The sequence below is a fragment of the Balaenoptera borealis genome, assembly GCF_965194805.1.
Source record: "Balaenoptera borealis genome assembly, chromosome: 3".
Classification (NCBI taxonomy): domain Eukaryota; kingdom Metazoa; phylum Chordata; class Mammalia; order Artiodactyla; family Balaenopteridae; genus Balaenoptera; species Balaenoptera borealis.
The window spans coordinates 101089794-101115217 of NC_138866.1; the positions used below are offsets into that span (position 1 = coordinate 101089794).

General features: G+C 41.7%; 1 protein-coding gene across 3 annotated transcripts in view; it reads right to left on the reverse strand.

Annotated features, from left to right (window-relative positions):
- MYO5C (myosin VC) overlaps nt 1–25424 on the reverse strand; it is a 111324-nt gene that overhangs the window by 20337 nt on the left and 65563 nt on the right. For all 3 annotated transcript variants that reach the window (XM_082387995.1, XM_082387994.1, XM_082387996.1), the window contains exons 25-35: nt 22862–23042; nt 20776–20869; nt 20392–20455; nt 20230–20310; nt 18808–18988; nt 17103–17196; nt 16579–16642; nt 14118–14286; nt 12290–12377; nt 2961–3059; nt 1531–1685 (exon numbers count right to left, since the gene is read on the reverse strand). In XM_082387995.1, the coding sequence (XP_082244121.1) occupies nt 1531–1685; nt 2961–3059; nt 12290–12377; nt 14118–14286; nt 16579–16642; nt 17103–17196; nt 18808–18988; nt 20230–20310; nt 20392–20455; nt 20776–20869; nt 22862–23042 (1270 nt within the window). The remainder of the gene's footprint in view (nt 1–1530; nt 1686–2960; nt 3060–12289; nt 12378–14117; nt 14287–16578; nt 16643–17102; nt 17197–18807; nt 18989–20229; nt 20311–20391; nt 20456–20775; nt 20870–22861; nt 23043–25424) is intronic.

Sequence of the window (25424 nt, forward strand, 5' to 3'; positions counted from 1 at the left end):
TGCTACAAAAGCTCAGAGGATGCAGAGATGATGTGGAACCTGGACAGCTGAGAAAACCTCAGGAGAGAGGTGGGAGGATGTCCTCCTTGAAGGAAAGGGGTGGGCAGACAAGAGCTCAGGATTGAGGACTCTGTTGGCAAGAACACCCCCGCTTACGGGGCAGGAAGGAGAGGAACGAGCAAAGGAAGCAGAGGTACTAAAGACCAGAGAGATAAAAGGAAAACCGGGAAAGTCCTGGGATTTGAAAGACAATGTCAGAGCGTTCCAAGGAGATGGTGCTACTGTTCAGTCCATTTCAAGAGAATAAAAATTAAGAAGATACCATTGGATTTAGCAAGAGGAATTACCTGTGATCTTTCTGTGGAGTAATGGGGGTAGAAGCCAGATTGCAAGGGGTGAAAAAAAAAGGCACGGTGGCCAAGGGGGTATGTGGACCAAGTGAGGGTTGCTTTAATGTGCTGTGCACTGGAGGGGGAGGGGTGGGGAGCCACTGAAGAAGCTGAGACGGAAGATGCTGGCAAGGAAGGATTTACACTCCTCATGCCATGCGTCTTTCAGTTTCTACGTATTTAAGCATTCCAGAGCAGCACGATGGGGCAAATACTGTGTGCCCATGACCTGGAATGCAATGCAAGTGTACCCTGAGAAAACCCAATTTATGAAAACACGGACAGGGAAAACATGAATTTATGGAAGTCTCTTCTAAGAACACAATGGTAGCTCCTGTGAAGACAGTGACCATAAAGCACCCAGCGCCAAATCAATGTTAGTTTTCTACTCCTAACTCCTGATGAATAAGGAATTCTTAGTATAAAATTTGGTGAGGGGGGGATAGGGGGAAGAATTATCCATCCCCTGATGCATTCACTGTTTTTATTCTTCTCTTTTCCTAGAGTATTTAAAATAGGATTTAATTGCTCATGACTTTTCTAGAACACATATTTTACTAAAAGTGAGATAGGACTTCCCCAACTAAAAAAATTAAATATATCTCAAAATCAAACATTACTTTCCATCTGGAAGGGGAATGAAGAATAATGGATCTATATTTTACTGGTCCCTTACATATAGCTTATCTTCGTTTCTGGGCTGAGAATAAAAGTACATACTGTGGTTTTATGAGGGAGGATCACATAAATGCCAAGGGAAGAGAGGAGTAATTTTTCAGTCCTTCCCATTCCTTGGCATTCACACTTGTTATCTGCATAGACACATACTCCTTGCAGCCAGCCCCTCTTTGCAGCCCCGGGGGACAGAAGTGGTGGCGTGGTGGCTACCAGGCTGTAGTCTTACAGGTAAGGATTTGGGGTCCATTGGCAGATCCCCACCCTTAGGGCTCTCTGACCTAAATTGTCTTTTCCTAACAGCTTGGATTCTTTTGCTGATTGGGCCTCTGACTGGTTTGAGGAATCATGGGGTTGACCAAAGACTGGAGGTGAAGGATGGAAAAAGTACGGGCATCTGGTCATTCCCACAGGTGTTCCTAAAGTAGCCATAATACCAAGGGCCAATGTCAAAGGTAGTTCCTACCTTAACCACCTGCTTGATACCATTAATGGTGCTGTTCATGAGGGACTTGAGCATGTTGGCGTCATTTAGGGAGTCTGCGTAGCGTACACACATGAACAGGATGTGAGCTGGCAGCCCGGGGATCATGTTCACCACCACACCGCGGGGCTTCAGGTCTGGAGCAGAGAGAGTCAGTGAGGATTACAGCTGATGATCAGCTCTCCCGATAAGGAACCTATAATGATGGGGCAGGGGTTGTCTGCTTTTCTGTACTTGATGCAGTGCCTGAAATGCATAGGGATGTCTTTTCCCCTTTGAGGAGTTCAGGCTGGCGGTTTTCTTGGCAAAAATATACATGCAGGTGCCACCTGCTCCTCTTACTTCTCATTTGCAAAATACCTTCTCTTTTCTAAGGTTGAATAAAGGACAGAATTTCATATCTCCAAGGTAACAGAGGAACCCCAGTTCCATGCACCCTCACTTCAGCCTCTATGATGAGGATGGAATATGATCTCAGCAATCACATGCATCTGCCTTGAATAGAGAAAACAGGTACACAGCAGTCCGCAGAGGAGGACCAGCTGGTCTTGAGGAGAAGAGAATGGCTGGAAGTCAGAGTGGGAATGAAGGGAAGATAGAAACTTTACAGAACAAGTTAAGATAAGCAAACACAGACCTCCCCATGTCTGCATTAAGACAGGGGAACAAAGAGGCCCCACAGCTGTGCACCAGTGAGGGTGGAAAGGAAAGGGTAGGGGTGCTCATGTCCTCTGAGGGGAGTCAATTAGGACAAGAGGAGTAAGGCTACGTATGGGCTCTCTGCTTTGAGATGTTACAACCCGCTGATAGGGAGGCAGCTTTTCTCCTTTTCCCTGGAAAACCATGTGGTTTTCATGGTGAAGACAGTCTAGTAAGATTGTTTCTAAGACCACCAACCCTAGAGTATGCCCACTGGGAGATTCCTGTAACTGAGGTGTGGCTAGAAAGCCTCCACCGTACTGCCTGCCAATAAATTTCTCAGCAGAAGTCAGATGGAACAAAGGAGCCACAGTTACTTTTCCCATGGCTCCCGTGCTGAGACACAAAAGAGGAGGAGATGTGTCTTCTACCCTGACCATGTGATGAGACTTGGGAAGAGGTTAGGGCAGTGCTTCTCAACTGAAGGCAAGGTACCCCCAGAGGGCATCTGGCAATGGCTGGAGGCATTTCTTATTGTCATGGCTAGGGGTTGCTACTGGCTTCTACAGAATAGAAGCCAATGACACTGCTCAATATTCTACAGTGCAAAGCCCCTCCCCACCCCAAACAAAGAATTATGTGGTCAACAGTGGTGAGGCTGAGAAGAAGCAGTGGAGGAAGAAGAGGAAATACCCCTGCCCAAGACTGTAGCAATGGCTGATGCTCAAGTTCTCAAAGATAAACCAAAAATTCAGAGTTCCAGGTTTCACTACCAAGAATGAGGTTTTGGATGAGCTTGGCCTCATCTTCTCTCTTGTATTCCAGCATTCCAAGGTACTCCTTGGGTCCTGAGGACAGGTGCACATCATTGGCTGTAGGCAGAGGCAAACAATCAACTAAATACACAAAAACAACTTTCACCAGCATTATCATGAGACTACTCTGTCTCTTTCCATCCCATACTGGCTGGTTTGCCCATGAATTCCTGTGGCTTTCTGATAAATGCAAACTTTATTAAATCCTGAAGAATTTCTTCGGGTAGTGATTCTTATCTGTGAGTATATCAATGAGTATAGCTGCTGGTATATATCCTCATGAGCACCTGGTGTATATCGAGCACAGTGGGGATATGAAAACAATCCAAGATGATGCTCTGGCCTTCAGGACACTGATGTTACAGTTAAAGAAACGAGATTCACAAAACATGTGGTGTGCAAAACACCAAACTGCATGACCCCAAGGTGGCTGGGCTAGCTTCCTATGTGCCATCACAAGGTGCCACAAACTCAGTGGCACAAAGCACAATTTTTTAAAAAATATAATTTAAAAAATTTTACATTTCTGGAGGTCATAAGACTGAAATAGATCTTACACTGCTAAAATCAAAGTGTCAGCAGAGCTGTGTTTCTTCTGGAGGCTCTAGGGGAGAACTCATTCCTTGCCTTTTCCAGCATCTAGAGGCTGCCCATATGATGTGGCTTGTGGCCACATCACTCTGACCTCTGCTTCTATCATCACATCGTTCTCTCTCTGCTTCCACTGTCATATCACCTTCTCTCTCCCTGTCATTCCTGCCTCTCTTATAACGTCTTTTGTGATTATTGTACATAGAATCCACCTGGATAATCCAGGAGACTCTCCCCATCTCAAGATCCTTCACTTAATCACATCTGCAAAATCCCTTCTGCCATGTAAGGTAACATGTTCACAGGTTCTGGGGATTGGGACATGGACATCTTTGGGTGGGCCACAGTCTGCCTTCTGGTCCCCAAAGATTCATGTCCATTCTGAGAGGAGGAGATGTACACAGAAGCACAGGTTAGAGAGTCAGAAAGATTTTAAAGATGCCATGCTGATGAATTCGAAGATGGTGGAAGAAGCCCATAAGTCAGGAAAAGTGGGTGGCCTCTAGAAGCAGGAAAAGGCAAGAGAATAGAATCTCCCCCTAAAGCCTACAGAAGCCCTGCTGACATGTTGACTTTAACCCAGTGAAGACCATTTTGAACTTCTGACCTCTAGAACTGTAAGATTTGTATTTTATTAAGCCACTAATTTTATGGTGATTTGTTAGGCAGCCAAAGGAAATAAATACAGGGGACATAAGACTTTACACATAGGTAGGTTGGAACTGTTGAAAATTTCTTCTTGAAGGAGGCAGCACTCCAGTTGGGCCAAGAAAAGTTGAGTAGGCTCTGATAGATGAAAAAGAAGATAATCCAGGTAAAGAGTTAACAGAACTCTCTTCTACTGCATGAGACTTTGTCCTGTTGATTTACTAGCTCTGTTCCCTTGGAGACTGATAAAGGTAGAATGTTAACTGTTTTACTAAGCAACCTGCTTATGCTAAGAATAACCTCTGCTGAACTGCATCTGGACTGGGAAGAACAATAAATGAAGCAGAAATACGCGATAAGAACATCATACTTTGGGTATTCTTAAGTGTGGTCACTTGTATCTGACCATATTCCTTGGGAGCTAGTGCCACCTATGGAGTGTCCAAAAGGTACTGGCTTCCTGACCACAGCCATGTGAATGAGCTTGGAGAAAGGCACTCCAGCCCCAGCTAAGCCTTCAGATGACTGCATCCCTGCTGATGACTTGACTGCAACTCAGAGCCAGGACCACCCAGCTAAGCCGCTTATGGATTCTTGACCTTCAGAAACTGTTTTTTTTTTTTTTTTTTAACATCTTTATTGGAGTATAATTGCTTTACAATGGTGTGTTAGTTTCTGCTGTATAACAAAGCATATCAGCTATACATACACATATATACCCATATATCCTACCTCTTGCATCTCCCTTCCACACTCACCCATCCCACCCCTCTAGGTGGTCACAAAGCACAGAGCTGATCTCCCTGTACTATGCAGCTGCTTCCCACTAGCTATCTATTTTACATTTGGTAGTGTATATATAAGTCCATGCCACTCTCTCACTTCATCCCAGCTTACCCTTCCCCTTCCCCATGTCCTGAAGTCCATTCTCTACATCTGCATCTTTATTCCTGCTAAATTTTGGGGTAGTTTGTTATTTGACAATAGATACATGATACAGGAAGGAAAGCTGATGTATTCCACTTTAGACACACTGGGTTGGAGGTGATAATAGAAAGGTGAAGGAGTACTCTTAGAGGCAAAAAGGGACTGGGACTCAGGAAAAGTGAGGAATGGCAGGTGGATTTTGGAAGTCCTTATGTAGCGATGGCAGTTCCTTCATTCATTCCAACAACGGGGACACCATTGGGCAATGGGAAGGACAGACATGGTCTCTGCCCTCATGAGGGCAGACTGACCTTCATCATTAATTATTGAAGGGGAAAGATCCTCATTTTGGTTTTGGACATATTAAATGTGAGGTGAGAGCTGAATAAATAATAGTAAAGGAGCTCTTCAAAGAAATGAATATAGTAAAAAGAACAGAGAATTGAAGATACAGCCTTAGTGATAAAGGTTGGGAGGAAGAAGCAATACTGAACAAAGAGTAAAGGGAGTTAGAAGAGAGAAGTCAGAAAAGTTCAGTGACACAGAAGTGGGTGAAGGGGGAGAGACCTTCAAGATGGCAGAGAAGTAAGACATGGAGATCACCTGCCTCCCCACAAATACACCAGAAATACATCTACATGTGGAAGAACTCTTACAGAACACCTACTGAATGCTGGCAGAAGACCTCAGACTTCCCAAAAGGTATATATATAAATTTTTTCCTTTTTCTCTTTTTGTGAGTGTGTATGTGTATGCTTCTTTGTGTGATTTTGTCTGTATAGCTTTGATTTTACCATTTGTCCTAGGGTTCTGTCTGTCCGTGTTTTTTTTTTTTTTTTTTGGTATACTTTTTAGCACTTGTTATCATTGGTGGATTTGTTTTTTGGTTTGGTTGTTCTCTTCTTTCTTTCATTTTTTATTATTACTTTTTAATTTTTAAAAATTTATTTTTATTTTTTATTTTAATAACTTTATTTATTTATTTATTTATTTTTTCTCCCTTTTCTTCTGAGCCGTGTGGCTGACAGCATCTTGGTGCTCCGGCTGGGTGTAAGGCCTGTGCCTCTGAGGTGGGAGAGCCGAGTTCAGGACATTGGTCCACCAGAGACTTCCCGTCTCCAGGTAATATCAAATGGTGAAAGCTCTCCCAGAGATCTCCATCTCAACGCTAAGACTCAGCTCCACTCAACGACCAGCAAGCTACAGGGCTGGACACCCTATGCCAAACAACTAGCAAGACAGGAACACAACCCCACCCATTAGCAGAGAGGCTGCCTAATATCATAATAAGATCACAGGTACCCTAAAACACACCAATGGACACAGTCCTGCCCACCAGAAAGACAAGATCCAGCCTCATCCGGCAGAACACAGGCACCAGTCCCCTCTGCCAGGAAGCCTACACAACCCACTGAACCAACCTTACCCACTGCGGGCAGACACCAAAAACAATGGGAACTATGAACCTGCAGCCTGCGAAAAGGAGACCCCAAACACAGTAAGTAAGTTAAGCAAAATGAAAAGACAGAGAAACACACAGCAGATGAAGGAGTAAGGTAAAAACCCACCAGACCAAACAAATGAAGAGGAAATAGGCAGTCTACCTGAAAAAGAATTCAGAGTAATGATAGTAAAGATGATCCAAAATCTTAGAAATAGAATGGAGAAAATACAAGAACGTTTAACAAGGACCTAGAAGAACTAAAGCAAACAAACAATGATGAACAACACAATAAATGAAATTTAAAATTCTCTAGAAGGAATCAATAGCAGAATAACTGAGGCAGAAGAACAGATAAGTGATCTAGAAGATAAAATAGTGGAAATAACTGCCGCATAGCAGAATAAAGAAAAAAGAATGAAAAGAATTGAGGACAGTCTCAGAGACCTCTGGGACAACATCAAACACACCAACATTTGAATTATACGGGTCCCAGAAGAAGAAAAGAAAAAGAAAGGGACTGAGAAAATATTTGAAGAGATTATAGTTGAAAACTTCCCTAATATGGGAAAGGAAATAGTCAATCAAGTCCAGGAAGCGCAGAGTCCCATGCAGGACATATCCAAGGAGAAACATGTGAAGACACATATTAATCAAACTATCAAAAATTAAATTCAAAGAACAAATATTAAAAGCAGCAAGGGAAAAACAACAAATAACATACAAGGGAATCCCCATAAGGTTAACAGCTGATCTTTCAGCAGAAACTCTGCAAGCCAGAAGGGAGTGGCAGGACATATTTAAAGTGATGAAACGGAAAAACCTACAACCAAGCTTACTCTACCCAGCAAGGATCTCATTCAGATTTGATGGAGAAATTAAAACCCTTACAGACAAGCAAACGCTAAGAGAATTGAGCACCACCAAACCAGCTTTACAACAAATGCTAAAGGAACTTCTTTAACTGGGAAACACAAGAGAAGGAAAAGACCTACAATAACAAACCCAAAACAATTAAGAAAATGGGAATATGAACATATATATCAATAACTACCTTAAATGTAAATGGATTAAATGCTCCAACCAAAAGACATAGACAGGCTGAATGGATACAAAAACAAGACCCATATATATGCTGTCTATAAGAGACCCACTTCAGACCTAGGGACACCTACAGACTGAAAGTGAGGGGATGGAAAAAGATATTCCATGCAAATGGAAATCAAAAGAAAGCTGGAGTAGCAATTCTCATATCAGACAAAATAGACTTTAAAACAAAGACTAATACAAGAGACAAAGAAGGACACTACGTAATGATCAAGGGATCAATCCAAGAAGAAGACATAATAATTGTAAACATTTATGCACCCAACATAGGAGCACCTCAATACATAAGGCAAATGCTAACAGCCATGAAAGGGGAAATCGACAGTAATACAATTACAGTAGGGAACTTTAACACCCCGCTTTCACCAATGGACAGATCATCCAAAATGAAAATAAATAAGGAAACACAAGCTTTAAATGATACATTAAACAAGATGGACTTAATTGATATTTATAGGACATTCCATCCAAAAACAACAGAATACACTTTCTTCTCAAGTGCTCATGGAACATTCTCCAGGATAGATCATATCTTGGGTCACAAATCAAGCCTTGGTAAATTTAAGAAAATTGATATTGTATCAAGTATCTTTTCCAACCACGACTATCAATTACAGGAAAAATATCTGTAAAAAATACGAACACATGGAGGCTAAACAATACACTACTAAATAACCAAGAGATCACTGAAGAAATCAAAGAGGAAATCAAAAAATACCTAGAAACAAATGACAATGAAAACACGACGACCCAAAACCTATGGGATGCAGCAAAAGCAGTTCTAAGAGGGAAGTTTATAGCAATACAATCCTACCTTAAGAAACATCTCAAATAAACAACCTAACCTTGCACCTAAAGCAATTAGAGAAAGAAGAACAAAAATACCCCAAAGCTAGCAGAAGGAAAGAAATCATAAAGATCAGATCAGAAATAAATGAAAAAGAAATGAAGGAAACGATAGCAAAGATCAATAAAACTAAAAGCTGGTTCTTTGAGAAGATAAACAAAATTGATAAACAATTAGCCAGACTCATCAAGAAAAAAAGGGAGAAGACTCAAATCAATAGAATTAGAAATGAAAAAGGAGAAGTAACAACTGACACTGCAGAAATACAAACGATCATGACAGATTACTACAAGCAACTCTATGCCAATAAAATGGACAACGTGGAAGAAATGGACAAATTCTTAGAAATGCACAACCTTCCAAGACTGAACCAGGAAGAAATAGAAAATATAAACAGACCAGTCACAAGAACTGAAATTGAGACTGTGATTAAAAATCTTCCAACAAACAAAAGCCCAGGACCAGATGGCTTCACAGGTAAATTCTATCAAACATTTAGAGAAGAGCTAACACCTGTCCTTCTCAAACTCTTCCAAAATATAGCAGACGGAGGAACACTCCCAAACTCATTCTACAAGGACATCATCACCCTGGTACCAAAAGCAGACAAAGATGTCACAAAGAAAGAAAACTACAGGCCAATATCACTGATGAACATAGATGCAAATATCCTCAACAAAATACTAGCAAACAGAATCCAACAGCACATTAAAAGGATCATACACCATGATCGAGTGGGGTTTACCCCAGGAATGCAAGGATTCTTCAATATACGCAAATCAATCAATGCAATAAACCATATTAACAAATTGAAGGAGAAAAACCATATGATCATCTCAATAGATGCAGAAAAAGCTTCCGACAAAATTCAACACTCATTTATGACAGAAACCCTCCAGAAAGTAGGCATAGAAGGAACTTACCTCAACATAATAAAGGCCATACATGACAAACCCAGAGCTAACATCATTCTCAATGGTGAAAAACTGAAACCATTTCCTCTAAGATCAGGAACAAGACAAGGTTGTCCACTCTCACCACTATTATTCAACATAATTTTGGAAGTTTTAGCCACAGCAATCAGAGAAGAAAAAGAAATAAAAGAAATCCAAATCGGAAAAGAAGAAGTAAAACTGTCACTGTTTGCAGATGACATGATACTATACACAGAGAATCCTAAAGATGCTACCAGAAAACTACTAGAGCTAATCAATGAATTTGGTAAAGTAGCAGGATACAAAATTAATGCACAGAAATCTCTTGCATTCCTATACACTAACGATGAAAAATCTGAAGGAGAAATTAAGGAAACACTCCAATTTACCATTGTAAGAAAAAGAATAAAATACCTAGGAATAAACCTACCAAAGGAGACAAAAGACCTGTATGCAGAAAAGTATAAGACACTGATGAAAGAAATTAAAGATGATACAAACAGATGGAGAGATATACCATGCTCTTGGATTGGAAGAATCAACACTGTGAAAATGACTATACTACCCAAAGCAATCTACAGATTCAATGCAATCCCTATCAAACTACCAATGGCATTTTTCACAGAACTAGAACAAGAAAATCGCACAATTTGTATGGAGACACAAAAGACCCTGAATAGCCAAAGCAATCTTGAGAAAGAAAAACGGAGCTGGAGGAATCAGGTTCCTGGACTTCAGACTATACTACTTAAAGCTACAGTAATCAAGAGAGTATGGTACTGGCACAAAAACAGGAATACCGATCAATGGAACAGGATAGAAAGCCCAGAGATAAGCCCACGCTCATACTGTCACCTTATTTTTGATAAAGGAGGCAAGAATATATGATGGAGAAAAGACAGCCTCTTCAATAAGTGGTGCTGGGAAAATTGGACAGCTACATGTAAAGAATGAAATTAGGACATTCCCTAACACTACACACAAAAATAAACTCAAAATGGATTAAAGACGTAAATGTAAGGCCAGACACTATAAATCTCTTAGAGGAAAACATAGGCAGAACACTCTATGACATAAATCACAGCAAGATCCTTTTTGACCCACCTCCTAAAGAAATGGAAATAGAAACAAAAATAAACAAATGGGACCTAATGAAACTTAAAAGCTTTTGCACAGCAAAGGAAAACTTAAACAAGACAAAAAGAAAACTCTCAGAATGGGAGAAAATATTTGCAAATGAAGCCACTGACAAGGGATTAATCTCCAAAATTTACAAGCAGCTCATGCAGCTCAATATCAAAAAAACAAACAACCCAATCCAAAAACAGGCAGAAGACCTAAATAGACATTTCTCCAAAGAAGACATACAGATTGCCAACAAACACATGAAGGAATGCTCAACGTCATTAATTATTAGAGAAATGCAAATTAAAACTACAATGAGGTATCACCTCACACCAGTCAGAATGGCCATCATCAAAAAACCTACAAACAATAAATGCTGGACAGGGTGTGGAGAAAAGGGAACCCTCTTGCCCTGTTGGTGGGAATGTAAATTGATACAGCCACTATGGAGAACAGTATGGAGGTTCCTTAAAAAACTAAAAATAGAACTACCTTATGACACAGCAATCCCACTACTGGGCATATACCCTGAGAAAACCATAATTCAAAAAGAGTCATGTACCACAATGTTCGTTGCAGCTCTATTTACAATAGCCAGGACATGGAAGCAACCTAAGTGTCCATCAACAGATGAATGGACAAAGAAGATATGGCATATATATACAATGGAATATTACTCAGCCATAAAGAGAAAGGAAATTGAGTTATTTGTAGTGAGGTGGATGAACCTGGAGTCTGTCATACAGAGCGAAGTAAGTCAGAAAGAGAAAAACAAATACCGTATGCTAACACATATATATGGAATCTAAAAAAAAAAATGGTTCGGAAGAACCTAGCGGCAGGACAGGAATAAAGATGCAGACGTAGAGAATGGACTTGAGGACAAAGGGAGGGGGAAGCGTAAGCTGGGACGAAGTGAGAGAGTGGCATGGACATATATACACTACCAAATGTAAAATAGATAGCTAGTAGAAAGCAGCCAAATAGCACAGGGAGATCAGCTCGGTGCTTTGTGACCACTTAGAGGGTTGGGATAGGGAGGGTGGGAGGGAGACGCAAGAGGGAGGGGATATGGGGATATATGTATATGTATAGCTGATTCACTTTGTTATACAGCAGAAACTAACACACCATTGTAAAGCAATTGTACTCCAATAAAGATGTAAAAAAAAAAAGAAGCAGGCGAAGGAAAGAAAGGCAGAGGGTCCTTTTCCCAGGAGCTCATGAGGACATTCAGTGTGCAGTTCAGTCCATGTTTAGGACTGCTGTCCAGCTTCTTAGTTGTCTACTTCTTTTTTCTAATAGAAACTGGGATATTGATTCCATGTCACTGAGAGAGGAAATAAATTTTAAAGCCATTAAATTTGAAACTTTTTCCCAGTTTCATTTTTACAAGGAGAGAGCTAACAGAGAAAGAGTTTAAAAGTAGTCATTCCAGGGTGCCCCTTACAATTGCATGAGCATATCTGGTATCATCTGAGAGGCGGTTATCTTCCTGCCTTGAAGGATCCTTCCATTAGCCCATCACTGAACCCCAAACCCACCAGTTGAGACCCATTCCTTTGGTTTTCAAATTCTTTTGACCACATCAAGAAATAACATGTCAACACATGTGGACCTTAGCTGAAAGTTCAAAAAATAGGAAAGTGAATGTTATTTTTCCTACCTTTTTCAATTGTCTTGGTTAGAGTCTTCACTTGATCTTGTAACTTTTTAATCACTCTGTCCTTCATGTCTAACGCTTCTTCAAGATCCTACAGAAATCAAAAGAAACAAGGACATTAGCTCAGAAGCATCTTAACCTATTTTTTGGTAATAGCTTTACTGAGCTATAATTCACACACCAAACAGTTCACCCATTTGAAGTGTACACTCAACGGTTTTTAGAATACTCAGTTGTGCAACCATCACTATCATCTAATTCCAGAATATTTTCATCACATCAGAAAGAAACATGTAACTTTTAGCTGGCACCCCTTTGTCCTCCTATTCCTTTCCAGCCCTTGGCAACCACTAATCTACCTTCTGTGTCTACATATTTGCCTGTTCTGGACATTTAATATACATGGAATCATACAATATGTGGCCTTTCATGTTTGGCTTCTTTCACTTGGCATAATGTTTTCAAGGTTCATCCATACTTCACTCCTTTTCGTGGCTGAATAATATCCTATTGTACGGATAGACCACAGTTAACTTGATCTAATTTTCCCTTAATAAAGTAATGCCCATTGTAGAGAATTTTAAAATATGCAGGTGTGCAAATGGGCTCTCTGGATGTCAGAAGCTGCAGGCGGAGAAACTTCAGAGATTTGGCTCCTGAGGAGGGGCACTGAGTGGGACGTCACTCCTCCCGGAACATCAGAAACAAACTCACACAAATCCCACACAACTCAGGGACGGACAACACCCAGAGCCACATGCTCACAGCTGAGTGAAGGGTCACACAGGACAAGATGTGCAACACACATGATCACCCACCTACCCTCTCCCTCACCACTGGCTCCTGCTCAGACCCCAGGGACACACACGCAGACACAGCGGCAGAAGGTGGGACAGCCTCTCACGTTTAGCAGGCAGTTGCTTATCCAGTGTGATTTGAGAAACTTATTCTCTGAGAAAGGGGTACCCCCACCTCAAAAAAGATGGTCATCATCCAGGTGCCCTGACTGGAATGTGTTACTTCCTATTAAATGTTAAACTCTCTGGAGTCCTCTTCAAAGTTAAATCCTGACATGGCAAAATGTGATTTTACCCTAGCATGTTTTTCTTGTGAGACAGGAAATGGGGGACCCTGACGACAGGCAGCAGGGCCCGTGGACACGTGCAGGCTGACCAATGCCTAGGTGAGCCCTCCCCTGGTCATGGTCTTGGAGGTTGCCAGGCCAGGAAGGGGCCTGTGAGCATCCAGCTCCCAGGAAAGCACCCAATCTGCTACTTTGGTGCTTCTCATTCTTGTGGGTTTCACACACCAATAAAATTTCAAAAGAACTGCTGGAAGCTGACAGAGTTGCCAAATATCATGTTGACAAGGGCACTGACAATCTGGTGAAGATTTTCACAAGTTAAAAAGTTAGTCATCTACTATCATAATCATTGCATAGAAGAACATTTTGACTCTGAAAACCGCAGGAAGGGCACACCCCCCACAAAAGCAAGCATAGGCCTTTGTTGGGGTAAGCTCTGCTCAGAGAAGGTCACACATCAGCCTATCACCCCCAAGGTGCTCTGGGCCAGGGCGCCGTCATCTCAGATGGGTGCCGTCCATGGGACAGTGCTCAGGTCCTCGCCACCCGTCCTCTCTCAGCCCTGGTCAATCCCCAGGCTGCCCTGAGGCAGCTGTAACCTCAGAGACCACCTGTCTTGAGATAAGGAAACAGACTGCTCTGGTGGGAGGCAGATGCTGCTCATTGGATGCTTTAGGTGGCCTGACCCCCTTCAGTGTTGCCTGCATGTGCAGGCATCACTCAGCAACAAGTGACAAAACTCCTCACCCTGTGTTCCACAGTGAGGCGAGATGCTTCCTGCCGGAAACTACTCTTGACTTCACTTTCAGTTTCAAATTGTCTCCTCAAGTGCTCGCTGGCCTCCTGTGTTTCTTGAATGTTATCCATCAGCTTCTCTTTCTCTTTGGTATGCATTTCATTTGGGGCTTCTACGGTTCTGAGAAAAGGATTAGGAAATGTTGGTATCAGTTTGACGGTCATAGAAATGTCTCTCATTGTCATAGCAAGCAGTGATATTTCCAAAGATGGAAAAATACTTTGGCCACTTTATGTGTAAAGCAAGTGGTACCTGAATAGGGGAGTGCTCAGAGTGGGAGGAAGAGATCAGGGTTCGTGGGGTAGAAAAGTCCACGTCTGCTCCAGTCTCCTTAACCTGATAAGAAGTTCTTGTCCCCACCTGCCTACACCCTTTGAGTGCTCCCACAGGACATCCATACCCACTCACACCCTTACGACCAAAAGCTCGATAATTATCTCCTTTGTGAAAAGACGGGGAACAGGTACTCCAAAACCCAGCGATCAGAGAGAGAAGAAAAGGGAACCCATCCAAAGAGTTCCAAAATGGTGCTCACCACTTTCCTACTGTTTTGGGCCCTCATTTGGCCCCAATCCTACCAAAGCAGTCACATGATGAAAAATGCTCTCTGGGACATAGAGTGTCCATTTACTGTTCTTAAAATCAAGTTATCTCAAGGATTTTTAAATTGGAATGGAACACTGATGACAAATTTGACATCTATTCCTCTGATGATTTAAATAATAATATGGGAGTCAATTTTAATCTGATGAGGATGACTTAGAAATGACTGTGAATAAAATTCACAGTGAAGAAGTCAGGGTAACTGACTTTTCTGAAGATTATAAAGTTTTACAAAATACTTTTACCATACAAAAGTGCAATCTAATCTAAGTTATAAAAAATATTATTTGATATAAGCAATGCTTTGTGGTATGGAAAAACACTAGGATATAAAATGGTACCTTACTAATGAGTGTGAAACTCTAAACTTGTAATTCTAACTTGAGTTATGTATAAATAAGTAAATCTATATTTTATTACAAAAGCATTGAATTAAAATAGCTTCAAAAACATTTTTAGAAAAGGGAACCCTCTTGCACTGTTGGTGTGAATGTAAATTGATACAGCCACTATGGAGAACAGTAATGGAGGTTCCTTAAAAAACTAAAAATAGAACTACCATATGACCCAGCAATCCCACTACTGGGCATATACCCTGAGAAAACCATAATTCAAAAATAGTCATGTACCACAATGTTCATTGCAGCTCTATTTACAATAGCCAGGACATGGAAGCAACCTAAGAGCATTGACAATCTGATGGACACCTAAGTGTCCATTGACAGATGAATGGATAAAGAAGATGTGGCACATATATACAATGGACTATTACTCAGCCATAAAAAGAAACAAAATTGAGTTACTTGTAGTGAGGTAGATGGACCTAGAGTCTGTCATACAGAGTGAAGTCAGTCAGAAAGAGAAAAACAAATACCATATGCTAACACATATATATGGAATCTAAAAAAAAATGGTTCTGATGAACCGAGGGGCAGGACAGGAATAAAGACGTAGATGTAGAGAATGGACTTGAGGATATGGGGAGGGGGAAGGGTAAGCTGGGACAAAGTGAGAGAGTAGTAATGACATATATACACTACCAAATGTCAAACAGATAGCTAGTGGGAAGCAGCCGCATAGCACAGGGAGATCAGCTCGGTGCTTTGTGACCACCTAGAGGGGTGGGATAGGGAGGGTGGGAGGGAGAAGCAAGAGGGAGGGGATATGGGGATATATGTATACGTATAGCTGATTCACTTTGTTATACAGCAGAAACTAACACACCATTGTAAAACAATTATACTCCAATAAAGATGTTAAAAAAAAACCCCAAGAAACAAAAAAACCCACCATTTTTTAAAAAGTATCTCAACAAGCTGGTGGCAAAACATTTCCTCTGCTGGTCAGGATGTAATTTGGGGGGTTTATCGATGAAGATTCTCTATCAACATGGATTTTAAGCCTTACCCTAAGTGGTCTGCTGAGAAACTGTTCTCTTTCACATGATCTTATGTTATCAATTTTTTCTGAAGAGATAATTCATGCATATGGCATAATGTTCTAAGGGTATAAAAGTCTACACGGTGAAAAGTAAGTCTCCTCCCTCCCCTGTGCACCAGCCGCCCAGTTACCCTTCCTGCAGGCAACCAATGTTTTGTTTCATTTCTCATACACTCTCCCAGAGAAGGGTGTGTATGTGTGTGCACACAAGTGTTTCTTTTCTTCACACTTGAACGCTAACAAATTATATATCTTAATTAACACCTTGCTTTTTTGGTTTAATAACCTTTCTTTGGCATCACCCCCAATTTCAGAAAAGAAAAGCATTACATGAACGTGAACCTGGGGTACATGCACGATGATACTTACTTTCTTTGCGTTCCTTCCTCTTCCTGATTGTGATTCAACTGATTAGACAACTCTTCTGGTTTTCCTATAATGAGAAGAACTATCAGTCCTTTGGTGGCCATGTCACTGCATTCTGATTTGGGTTTGGTCGTATTTTCATATTTTCAGTTATCAGGGGTTCTGAACTGTACCCAGCTACAGATTAGGTTTTATGTGGTCTGAACAGTGTTTAAAAACTTTTCAAGCCATTATTTAATAATTGTGATATTTCACATAAAAACCTGGATTTCTGGCTTTTCTTTAAAAATTGGAATATCAAGCAATACTGGGACCCGAACTCTTACTTGCCAACAATCAATGGAGGCTGGAGGCAGGTGCCGCCTTCAAATGCCTATGAACCTTAATGTCCTGTCTACCCAGCCCACGTCTCACATTTATGTCACCTGCCCGGCTCCGCGGAGAATCAGTTTGATGATGAGGTTTTGGTCATTTCCTGGCTACAGGAAACCATTTTCTAAAAGCAGCTTCATGAGGGTTCCAGTTACCTTTCATGTTTTCAGCTTGTTCGTTCAGGCGGATTTCAAGATCTTGCTTCTGTTTCTCCAGTTCTGCAATTTGCTGTTTAAAGTCTGGGATCATCTTTAGAGAAGAATTAGAAATATTAGAACACTTTCACGTATAAACTTGAAAATCTCAGAGCTGCTCAGAAGCAAACTAAACTGTCTAGGTCATTAACCCCATGGAACATACGTCTAGTATAGCTGTGTTAAGACGGCTAGCCAAAGCATAGACTGGATGGACGGCATGTTTTTTATTTTTGTTTTTTTTTACCTCAAGACCTATATAGTCACAAGAAATACCAGCATGCTCAGGGTGAGCGGTTCTCACATAGCTACAACCCTCCACATCTCCAGGGTCTCCTGGAGAGAAGGAAGTGTACATCTGGGAGGCCATACGGGAATTCTCTGCTGAGTTGAGGGAGGGATGATGTGAGGAAATGGCAGCCAGTCTCTTTGGTCCAGGCCCAGAGACATCATCTCCTCATCTAGAAACAGGAGAATCATCTCAAAGGGGTCCTACCGTGCCCTTTGAATTCCAGGCTGCGCACGGCTCTGTTAGCAGAGGTCTGGAATGATCCAGTATGTTTCATAATCCTCTGTCTTTGTCTAGCTAATATTTGTTTAAATGTCCATCATTTCCACCCCTAGTCACGTACGGAGAGTTTTTTCTATCGTGCAAGTTTATGAAAACACCCGTGCCTCTGAAGTCCAAATGAAAAATACTTGTTTGTGCAATTGGATTTCACTGCAAATTCCTCATTAAAGCGTCACCCAAGGAATAAACAAAGACGTGCAGGTCCTTAACTACCGTTCCATACGTCCGCTGTGCCCAGGGTCACATATGCTCACGTGTTGACACAGCACTGAGATTTCCTAATGCTTCCAGGCTAGGGGGAGGAGGAGGACCCAGCGAGGTGGGATGAGAAACCTGGGAGACCATAGTGTCCTGGAAGCCAGCAGAACAGAAAGGAGGGAGAGGGAGTCATTAACATCACCAAGTGCTGCTGAGAGACTAAGACGAGGGTGGAAAGGAACCCTCTGTGCTCAGCCCTGTGCAGGCAGATTCAGTTAGTGGGAGGGGCAGCCCACAGAATGGGGTGGCCACAGAGCAAACGGGAGGTGAGTGGAGAAATCACAGCCAGGTGGCATGGAGAAGTGTGGCCAAGTCCCCCAGAGAAATGGGGTGGTGGCTGCAAGGGCTGTGGGGTTAAGAAAGGACTGCTTTTGTTGAGAAGGTTCCTAAGGTATTTCTTCATGCCAGTAGACATGAGCGAGAAGAAAGGATGAGACAAACGCAGTGGGGAAGAACAGGCATCACGGAAGAAGGAAGCTGTTAAAACAGTGAGATGAGGGGCATGAGCAGGGCGACTGACCTTCTGAATGCACACCCCTCTCAAGAGGTACCTTTTTACCTTAATGCTTTGTGTTACTTGCCAAGGGGTTAGGGATAGATTTAAAATGGATAGATTTAAGAGCACACACACACCTCAGAATTTGGACCTATCCTATGGTAAACCCTCTTAAAATGCTTTCCAGCCTGGGGTAATTTTATAGTTTTATCTTCTGAACCAGCTATTTCACTCCTGGGAAATGTAATTTGTTTTACAGCTGAGACACTGAATTATACTCCACTAATGTATAACATCTCCAGAATAATGGCCATGACTGGGGCCCGTGGCTGAGACCATACCATGTTTTCTGATGTTAGCCTGGTAACTTCATGACGGATACTTTCATTGATGTCATTCTCTTCTCTAAATAATTTCTGTAGGTGGTTGATTTCCTGATTTAGATGCACCACTTTGAAGTTCAGAGCTTCAATCTCCTTTTCGTAGCAATCCTTCTGGGACTGGTGATGGCTCTCCAAAATGCTGTTAGAGGAGGGGTCAAGAAGTTAACTGCAGTCTTTATTCTGCTGATGACTCTGAGCGTGTACTTCTGCAGCAGTTATGAAAACCCACAATTAAGAGCCAGGCGCTAAGCACATAAAGTTTACTTGTGTACACAAGGTTACAGGCTATGGAATTAGGAACATATAATTATAAACTCCTTCTAGCTAGTTAGGAAGAGTTATGTGGTGTTAACATGCAGTTAATGATAAGAAATTTTATTTTGGACATTATTAAAATTATATTTTTACTCTAATAATTAAAAAAATATGTTCTGTTTGATGCAACAATGATAAAGATACATGTTATTATACATTTTCCAAAACCCATAGAATGTACAACACCAAGAGTAAACCCTAGGGTAAACTATTGACTCTGGGTGATAATGATGTGTCAGCGTAGGTTCATCTGTTTTAAAAGATGCACCCTCTGGTGAGAGATGTTGATAATGGCTGTGCGTGTGTAGGGGTAGGAGGTATATGAGAAACCTCTGTACTTTCTGTTCGGTTTGCTGTGAACCTAAAACTGCTCTAAAAACAGTTTACTAATTTTTTAAAAAGCGAACGCCTTAAATTTAAACATATCTATAGGGACTTCCCTGGTGGCACAGTGGTTAAGAATCCACCTGCCAATGCAGGGGACACGGGTTCGAGCCCTGGTCCGGGAAGATCCCACATGCCGCAGAGCAACTAAGCCCGTACACCACAACTACTGAGGTCACGTGCCACAACTACTGAAGCCCGCGTGCCTAGAACCCGTGCTCCACAACAAGAGAAGCCACTGCAATGAGAAGCCCGCACACCGCAATGAAGAGTAGCCCCCGCTCACCACAACTAGAGAAAGCCCGCACACAGCAACGAAGACCCAACACAGCCAAAAATTAAATAAATAAATAAATAAATAAACATATATATATATATATATATATATATATATATATATATCTATATATCTATAGCAACACTGGCTAACTTATTTGATATAGTCAGTTTTCATTGTACAGGTTATGGGTTTTATTACTTGGCCAGTTATCCCACAAAGAGATTGTTCTTCATTATTAAACTAATTTACTCAATCTTCAAAGAAATATTTCCAGGGATTATTAGACCATTCTACTGTAAGGAATTTACTTTGTCTATCAAATCTATGAAAGATAAACTTTTGAGTTTCCAATAGTACATTATCTCTGAAAAATCACAAAGAACCTGAGGGAAATTTCTCACCGTGTTGCTTTCTTTAGTCCTTCATAAGCAAACCAAAGTTCTCCATCCTCATTTAAATGTTCCAAATCTTCCGGAGAGAGCCTGCAACATGAGGAGGGTAAGAAAATCATCTCTTTCATGTGTTACCTTTTTTTAAGTGCTTGGTAATGCACAAATGATTACCTGCTTCTTACATCTTCAATGTCGTAGCTCTCAAGAAGTTGTCTGGTGATTTCTGACATCTTTTCTGAAAGAAAAAGGCAGAACTGGTATAAATTACATTTTTGCCTAATTTCTCTTTTTCCATTTCCTTTTTAAGGACCCAGTTCTCTAGCCCTTCAGACTCTCCAGCTAACCATCTCATCAGCTGACTAACTTACCAGCTATCCAACCAACCCACCCACCAACCAACCAGCTATGAAGCCAACTAGCTATTCAACCTACCATAATACCAACCAACCAACTAACCAGCCTCACACCAATCAAAGGACACACTGCCTTAGCAGTGACACCTATGATAAATTCAGCCTGCACCCCAATGGACTCAGTGACTCATATTTTCGTTACCTCTCATTTCCCGTTTTTGGGACTGCACATGTTTTTCCACGTCTATCTTCTGTGTCTGAAGTAGCTCTATCTCCTTTTCAAACTCAGAGATTGTCTGAATCCCAGCAATGATGGAACCAGGTGAAGAAAAAACAGCTATCATGACTTACATCAGACAAAGGGAACACTATTACTGTATTATTTATCTATGCAAGTTGTCCTACCTGCAGTTTCTCAGTTAAAATCTTGTTAAACCATCACTGCCCATAAAGCTTGGCCTTAAAGCCTTGTTTAACTATCTAAAATGCTGTTCTTCCCAGATGTACTTGGTTGTAGCAAGAGAATTAGCTTCCCTACCATAAAAAGGGAAAAAATAAGTACTTACTACAAGCTTGGGGAGGGGAGGGAGAGGGGAGGGAGCTGCGAGAAGTCAAGCACAGGGGCTAAGTTCTCTCTCACTGTATGATGAAATCTTGGATGCAAGGAAGTGGGCAAAGCCAAGGGTCTGGGCTCCAGCTACGTTTAGATGTGGCCCAGCAGCAGGGGCAGAGCATGTCCTGGAGGTCCGGGAGTTGGCAGTGAGTGCGTGACCCGGGTCCAAGAGGGGCAGCTCTGGTTGTGGGGAAGAGGCTGTATTCTGCCTCTATTCACCTGTGAGCTCAGGTTTGTGCTTTCATAGCTATGGGAGCTGTTCAGAGGTGAATAACCCTTCCTGGATATTTTCTCAGTTAGCCTAAGTGTTTAAAGGTTAAAGCTCTTGTTTCCACAGGGGGTGAAAAGGGAGATCAAGTTGGCATTTACCGATCATCTTACATACACGACCTCATCCTTGTAACAGGCCTATAAGGTGAGTAGAATGACCTTTTATAGGTTAGAAAACTGAAGCTGCATAAGCGTTACGCGGCACGTTCAGGGTCACACGGACAGCTGACAGGGGACCCAGGACTATCCACCCTCAAGCCCGACTCTTGGTAATGTTTCAGTAAATGTTCCAAGTCATATCTGTATTTACTTACAGGCTTATTATAACATGTATCATGATGACAATGGGTTTATTTTCTTTGAAAATCAGACTAATCTCCTTAATATACCACATTGGAGAGTGTGGACCATAGTTTTAGCTACCAAAGAGGAAACGAGTGACAAATATTGGTGCCGTACTCCAAGGGCAGCCACATGATTTCCCAAGATAGAGACTGCAGCCAGATGACGTGACTCCCAGATTGACATCAGTCTTATGTGGCTGCTAAGAATGCAGGACTCACAGGCATATGTGGTCCTTCCAGATTCCACAGTCCAACCTACTACTTTCAAACAACAGGAAACTAGGGCCCAGAGAATACTGGCAGTTCTGCTAAGAAATTCAGAGGCAACCCAGGTATGATTCCATGACACATCTTCTAAACCATGCAATGGGTGCTCCTTGATGATTACAGAGGATATCTGTGTAATCATAACAATTATTCTACTAACATGTGTCTCACGTATCTAGCGGAAGCTTAAAAGCTTTCCAACCTTACACTAAAATGGTCTGCCTTGAAGAACGGAGGGACAAACAGGTTTGTATTTTCCAATGGGGAAGGAATTTAGTTAAACCTTGATTGTCCAGGCATGGACCATTACTTGTGTAGATTATCTGATAACACTTTTTTTTTTTTTTTAATAATCCAAACAGAAAGTCACAAAAATTATAATCATCCTCATCAGTTCATGATAACACTTTAAAATGGAAGATTCTGATATGGTCATTTAATTTTAATACCGGTATTAACAGATATACAACATGATGGATTATATAACAGGGGCTCCCATCAATTTATAATTTAATATGGAAGTATTCTCTGGGTCAACATACTTGAAGAACTTTATGTAAATGTAATTTTTACAAAGTTAGAAAGCTGACTTTTAAAACATAAAAAAACAGTATTGCTAAGTCAAAGGCAGCGGGGGGGTTTATACTTGGAAGAATTGGAGGAACCGGGGTCCTTTGGCTTTCTGCCGTCACATGGGTGCTTTTAGCTGACCCTGCAGGGATGTGAAGTTCCTCCCTCTCGTGCAGGTCAGACGAGTCAGCGGAAGAGCTTGTGGGGGGGTGAGGAGCTCCTACCTTTGCCTGCTTGCTCAGCCGGGCCACCTCCCCTTTCAGGCCATCAGAAGTGACCCGCTCTCCCTCCAGCTGACGCTGCAGTTGCATTTTCTCATCTTTGAGAGCTTTCATTTCTTCTTTCAAAAACCGGATCTGCTTCTCATAGTCTTGCGTTTTCAGTTCAAAACTTTTTTCAAGAAGTCTAAGCAGCAAGAGAAAATTTTGAACCATCTCTAAAGGCTTTACCCTGAAGTAGAACTACAGATCATTTGGAAAATAAGAAGCTCTTCCTTCACAAAGGAAGAGCCAAGTTAAGACCTATTGTGAGGACAACGGTCTTATGTTTAGCAGACTGCTTTCTGTCCCCTTAGGTTATGGCAGCTTCTTACACCTTCTGATCAGAGAAGTGCGGCTCTACAGGGGTCACTCCAAGGAACCGCAAGAGAGGGAGGCTAAACGTAAAGACTCAGTGCTTGTTGGGGGTTGTGTATCCCCCAAGCCGCCCCGGTTCCACGTGGTCCCCTAAAGGGGCCACTTCACTCAGCAAAGACCGTGGCACATTCTGCTAAGTCCTGTCTCCTGCCTCGAACCAAGGATCCTTGGAGCAGTTTGGCTTAGTCCTAAACAAGTTAATACTTAGTCCTAAACCAGTTAAATGGTTATTAAGTTAATAGCCATTTAATATGTGAAAGGGTCCAGCTCTTCAATCATTTTAGAATAAACTGCAGCAAACCCAGGTGCCCAAAAGGCCACAGAAAGCCAATTCCTTGTACGACGACTGCTCAATTGAGCCCAGGAAAAATAACCGAAGGGAGATACAGAGTCTAGACCAGCCCCACACAGCTCACAGGGGCCCAGTCGGAATTGAAGCCACCCTGGGAGCTCTGCGAGTTTATGAAATCATCTTCCCACTTGCTGGGCTGTCAACTCAGTCCATTTTATGACTTCCTTTTATAGCACAAAGGGGAAAATCCTGAGGAAGAGTCATATTCCCAATAGGTTTTCGTTTCATTTCTTCTTACAGGTGTTAACAAACTTTTAAACTTTGTTTTCAGATTTAAAAAAAAACTACAGTGCTCCTAAGAGGCCAGGAAAATACATTTGAAGAAGCAAATTGCAGCCAGAAACCTTATGCAAAGAGAATCTCAGACGTGTAGCCTAAACTGACCAGAAGTGTGCCCACTGACCGTGGCACCTCTGAGCCTCTCAAGGGTTGTGACAGGACCAAGTCTTCCCCAGTCAGCTGACCAGGGACCAAAAGGAGCTGCAGGTGAGGGCTGATGAGGACTGCAAAGGGGTCAAAGTGACTTGGCCTCAGGCTGGCTCTCCAAGCCCCTGCTTGAAATGATCACTCCTAAGTGGCCCCAGAACACCAGCAGATGCCAAGAGCTGAGCTCCTCTATCCTAGAGTTAAGAGTTCACTGAAAAACAGACTTTTCAAGGTAAAGAGTTAACTATCCCTATTTAAAAACTGATGTAAGTATGATCCAGCAATTGCAGTCCTAGGTATATATATCCAAAGAAAATGAAAACACTAATTCACAAGGATACATGCACACCAATGTTCATAGCAGCACTATTTACAATAGCCAAGATATGGAAGCATCCTAAGTGTCCATCAACAGATGAATGGATAAAGAAGATGTGGTATATGTATACAATGGAATATTACTCAGCCATAAAAAAAGAAAATTTTCCATTTGCAACAACATGGATGAAACTGGGGGGTATAATACCTTAGTGAAATAAGTCAGACAGAGAAAGACAAATACTGTGTGTTATCACTTATATGTGGAATCTAAAAAATAAAACAAATGAATGAATGTAGCAAAACAGAAACAGACTCACAGAGAACAAACCAGTGGCTACCAGTGGGGAGAGGGAAGGTGGAGGGGCAAGAAAGGGGTAGGGGATTAAGAGGTACAAACTACTATGTATAAATTAAATAAGCTAAAATGATATATTATATAACACAGGGAATATTAGCTAATATCTTATAATAACCATAAATGGAGTACAATGTATAAAAATTTTGAATCACTATGTTGTACACATGAAACTAATATTATAAATCAATGATACATCAAAAAAACAAACAAACAAACAAAACTGATGTAGGATCATGAAACACTTTAGGTATCTGTTAACTCTTGGAGATTTTCAGTGACACTCCCTCTCCTAACTGCTTAGCATCCTGCCTCCTTCATCCAGGCCCAGGTTCTCCTGCTAACTAACTTCACAGGCAAGTTGTATATCCTGCCACCCAGGCAGCCCTGTGCCTTCTAGCCTCCGACAGAGATATGCAAGAATGTTCCATCTCTCCCCAACACCCTGCCATGAATCCCTACCTGGAGATCTAAAAACCTGTGAGTTGACTTCTTAAGAGAGGCGGGCACAGACTGGAACCTCTAGACCTTAGCAAAGGATTTGATAACTGAGACAGGAAAGGCAGGGCTGGTACAGTACAAGCTCATGGGGACCTGTCTTAATTTTTGTGAGGTGGGTTACACCCCTTACTGCCTGAGACAAGAGTCAAGTTTACGGATACAATGTGGGGGGTGAGGGGAAGGAAGGGAGGTTTATT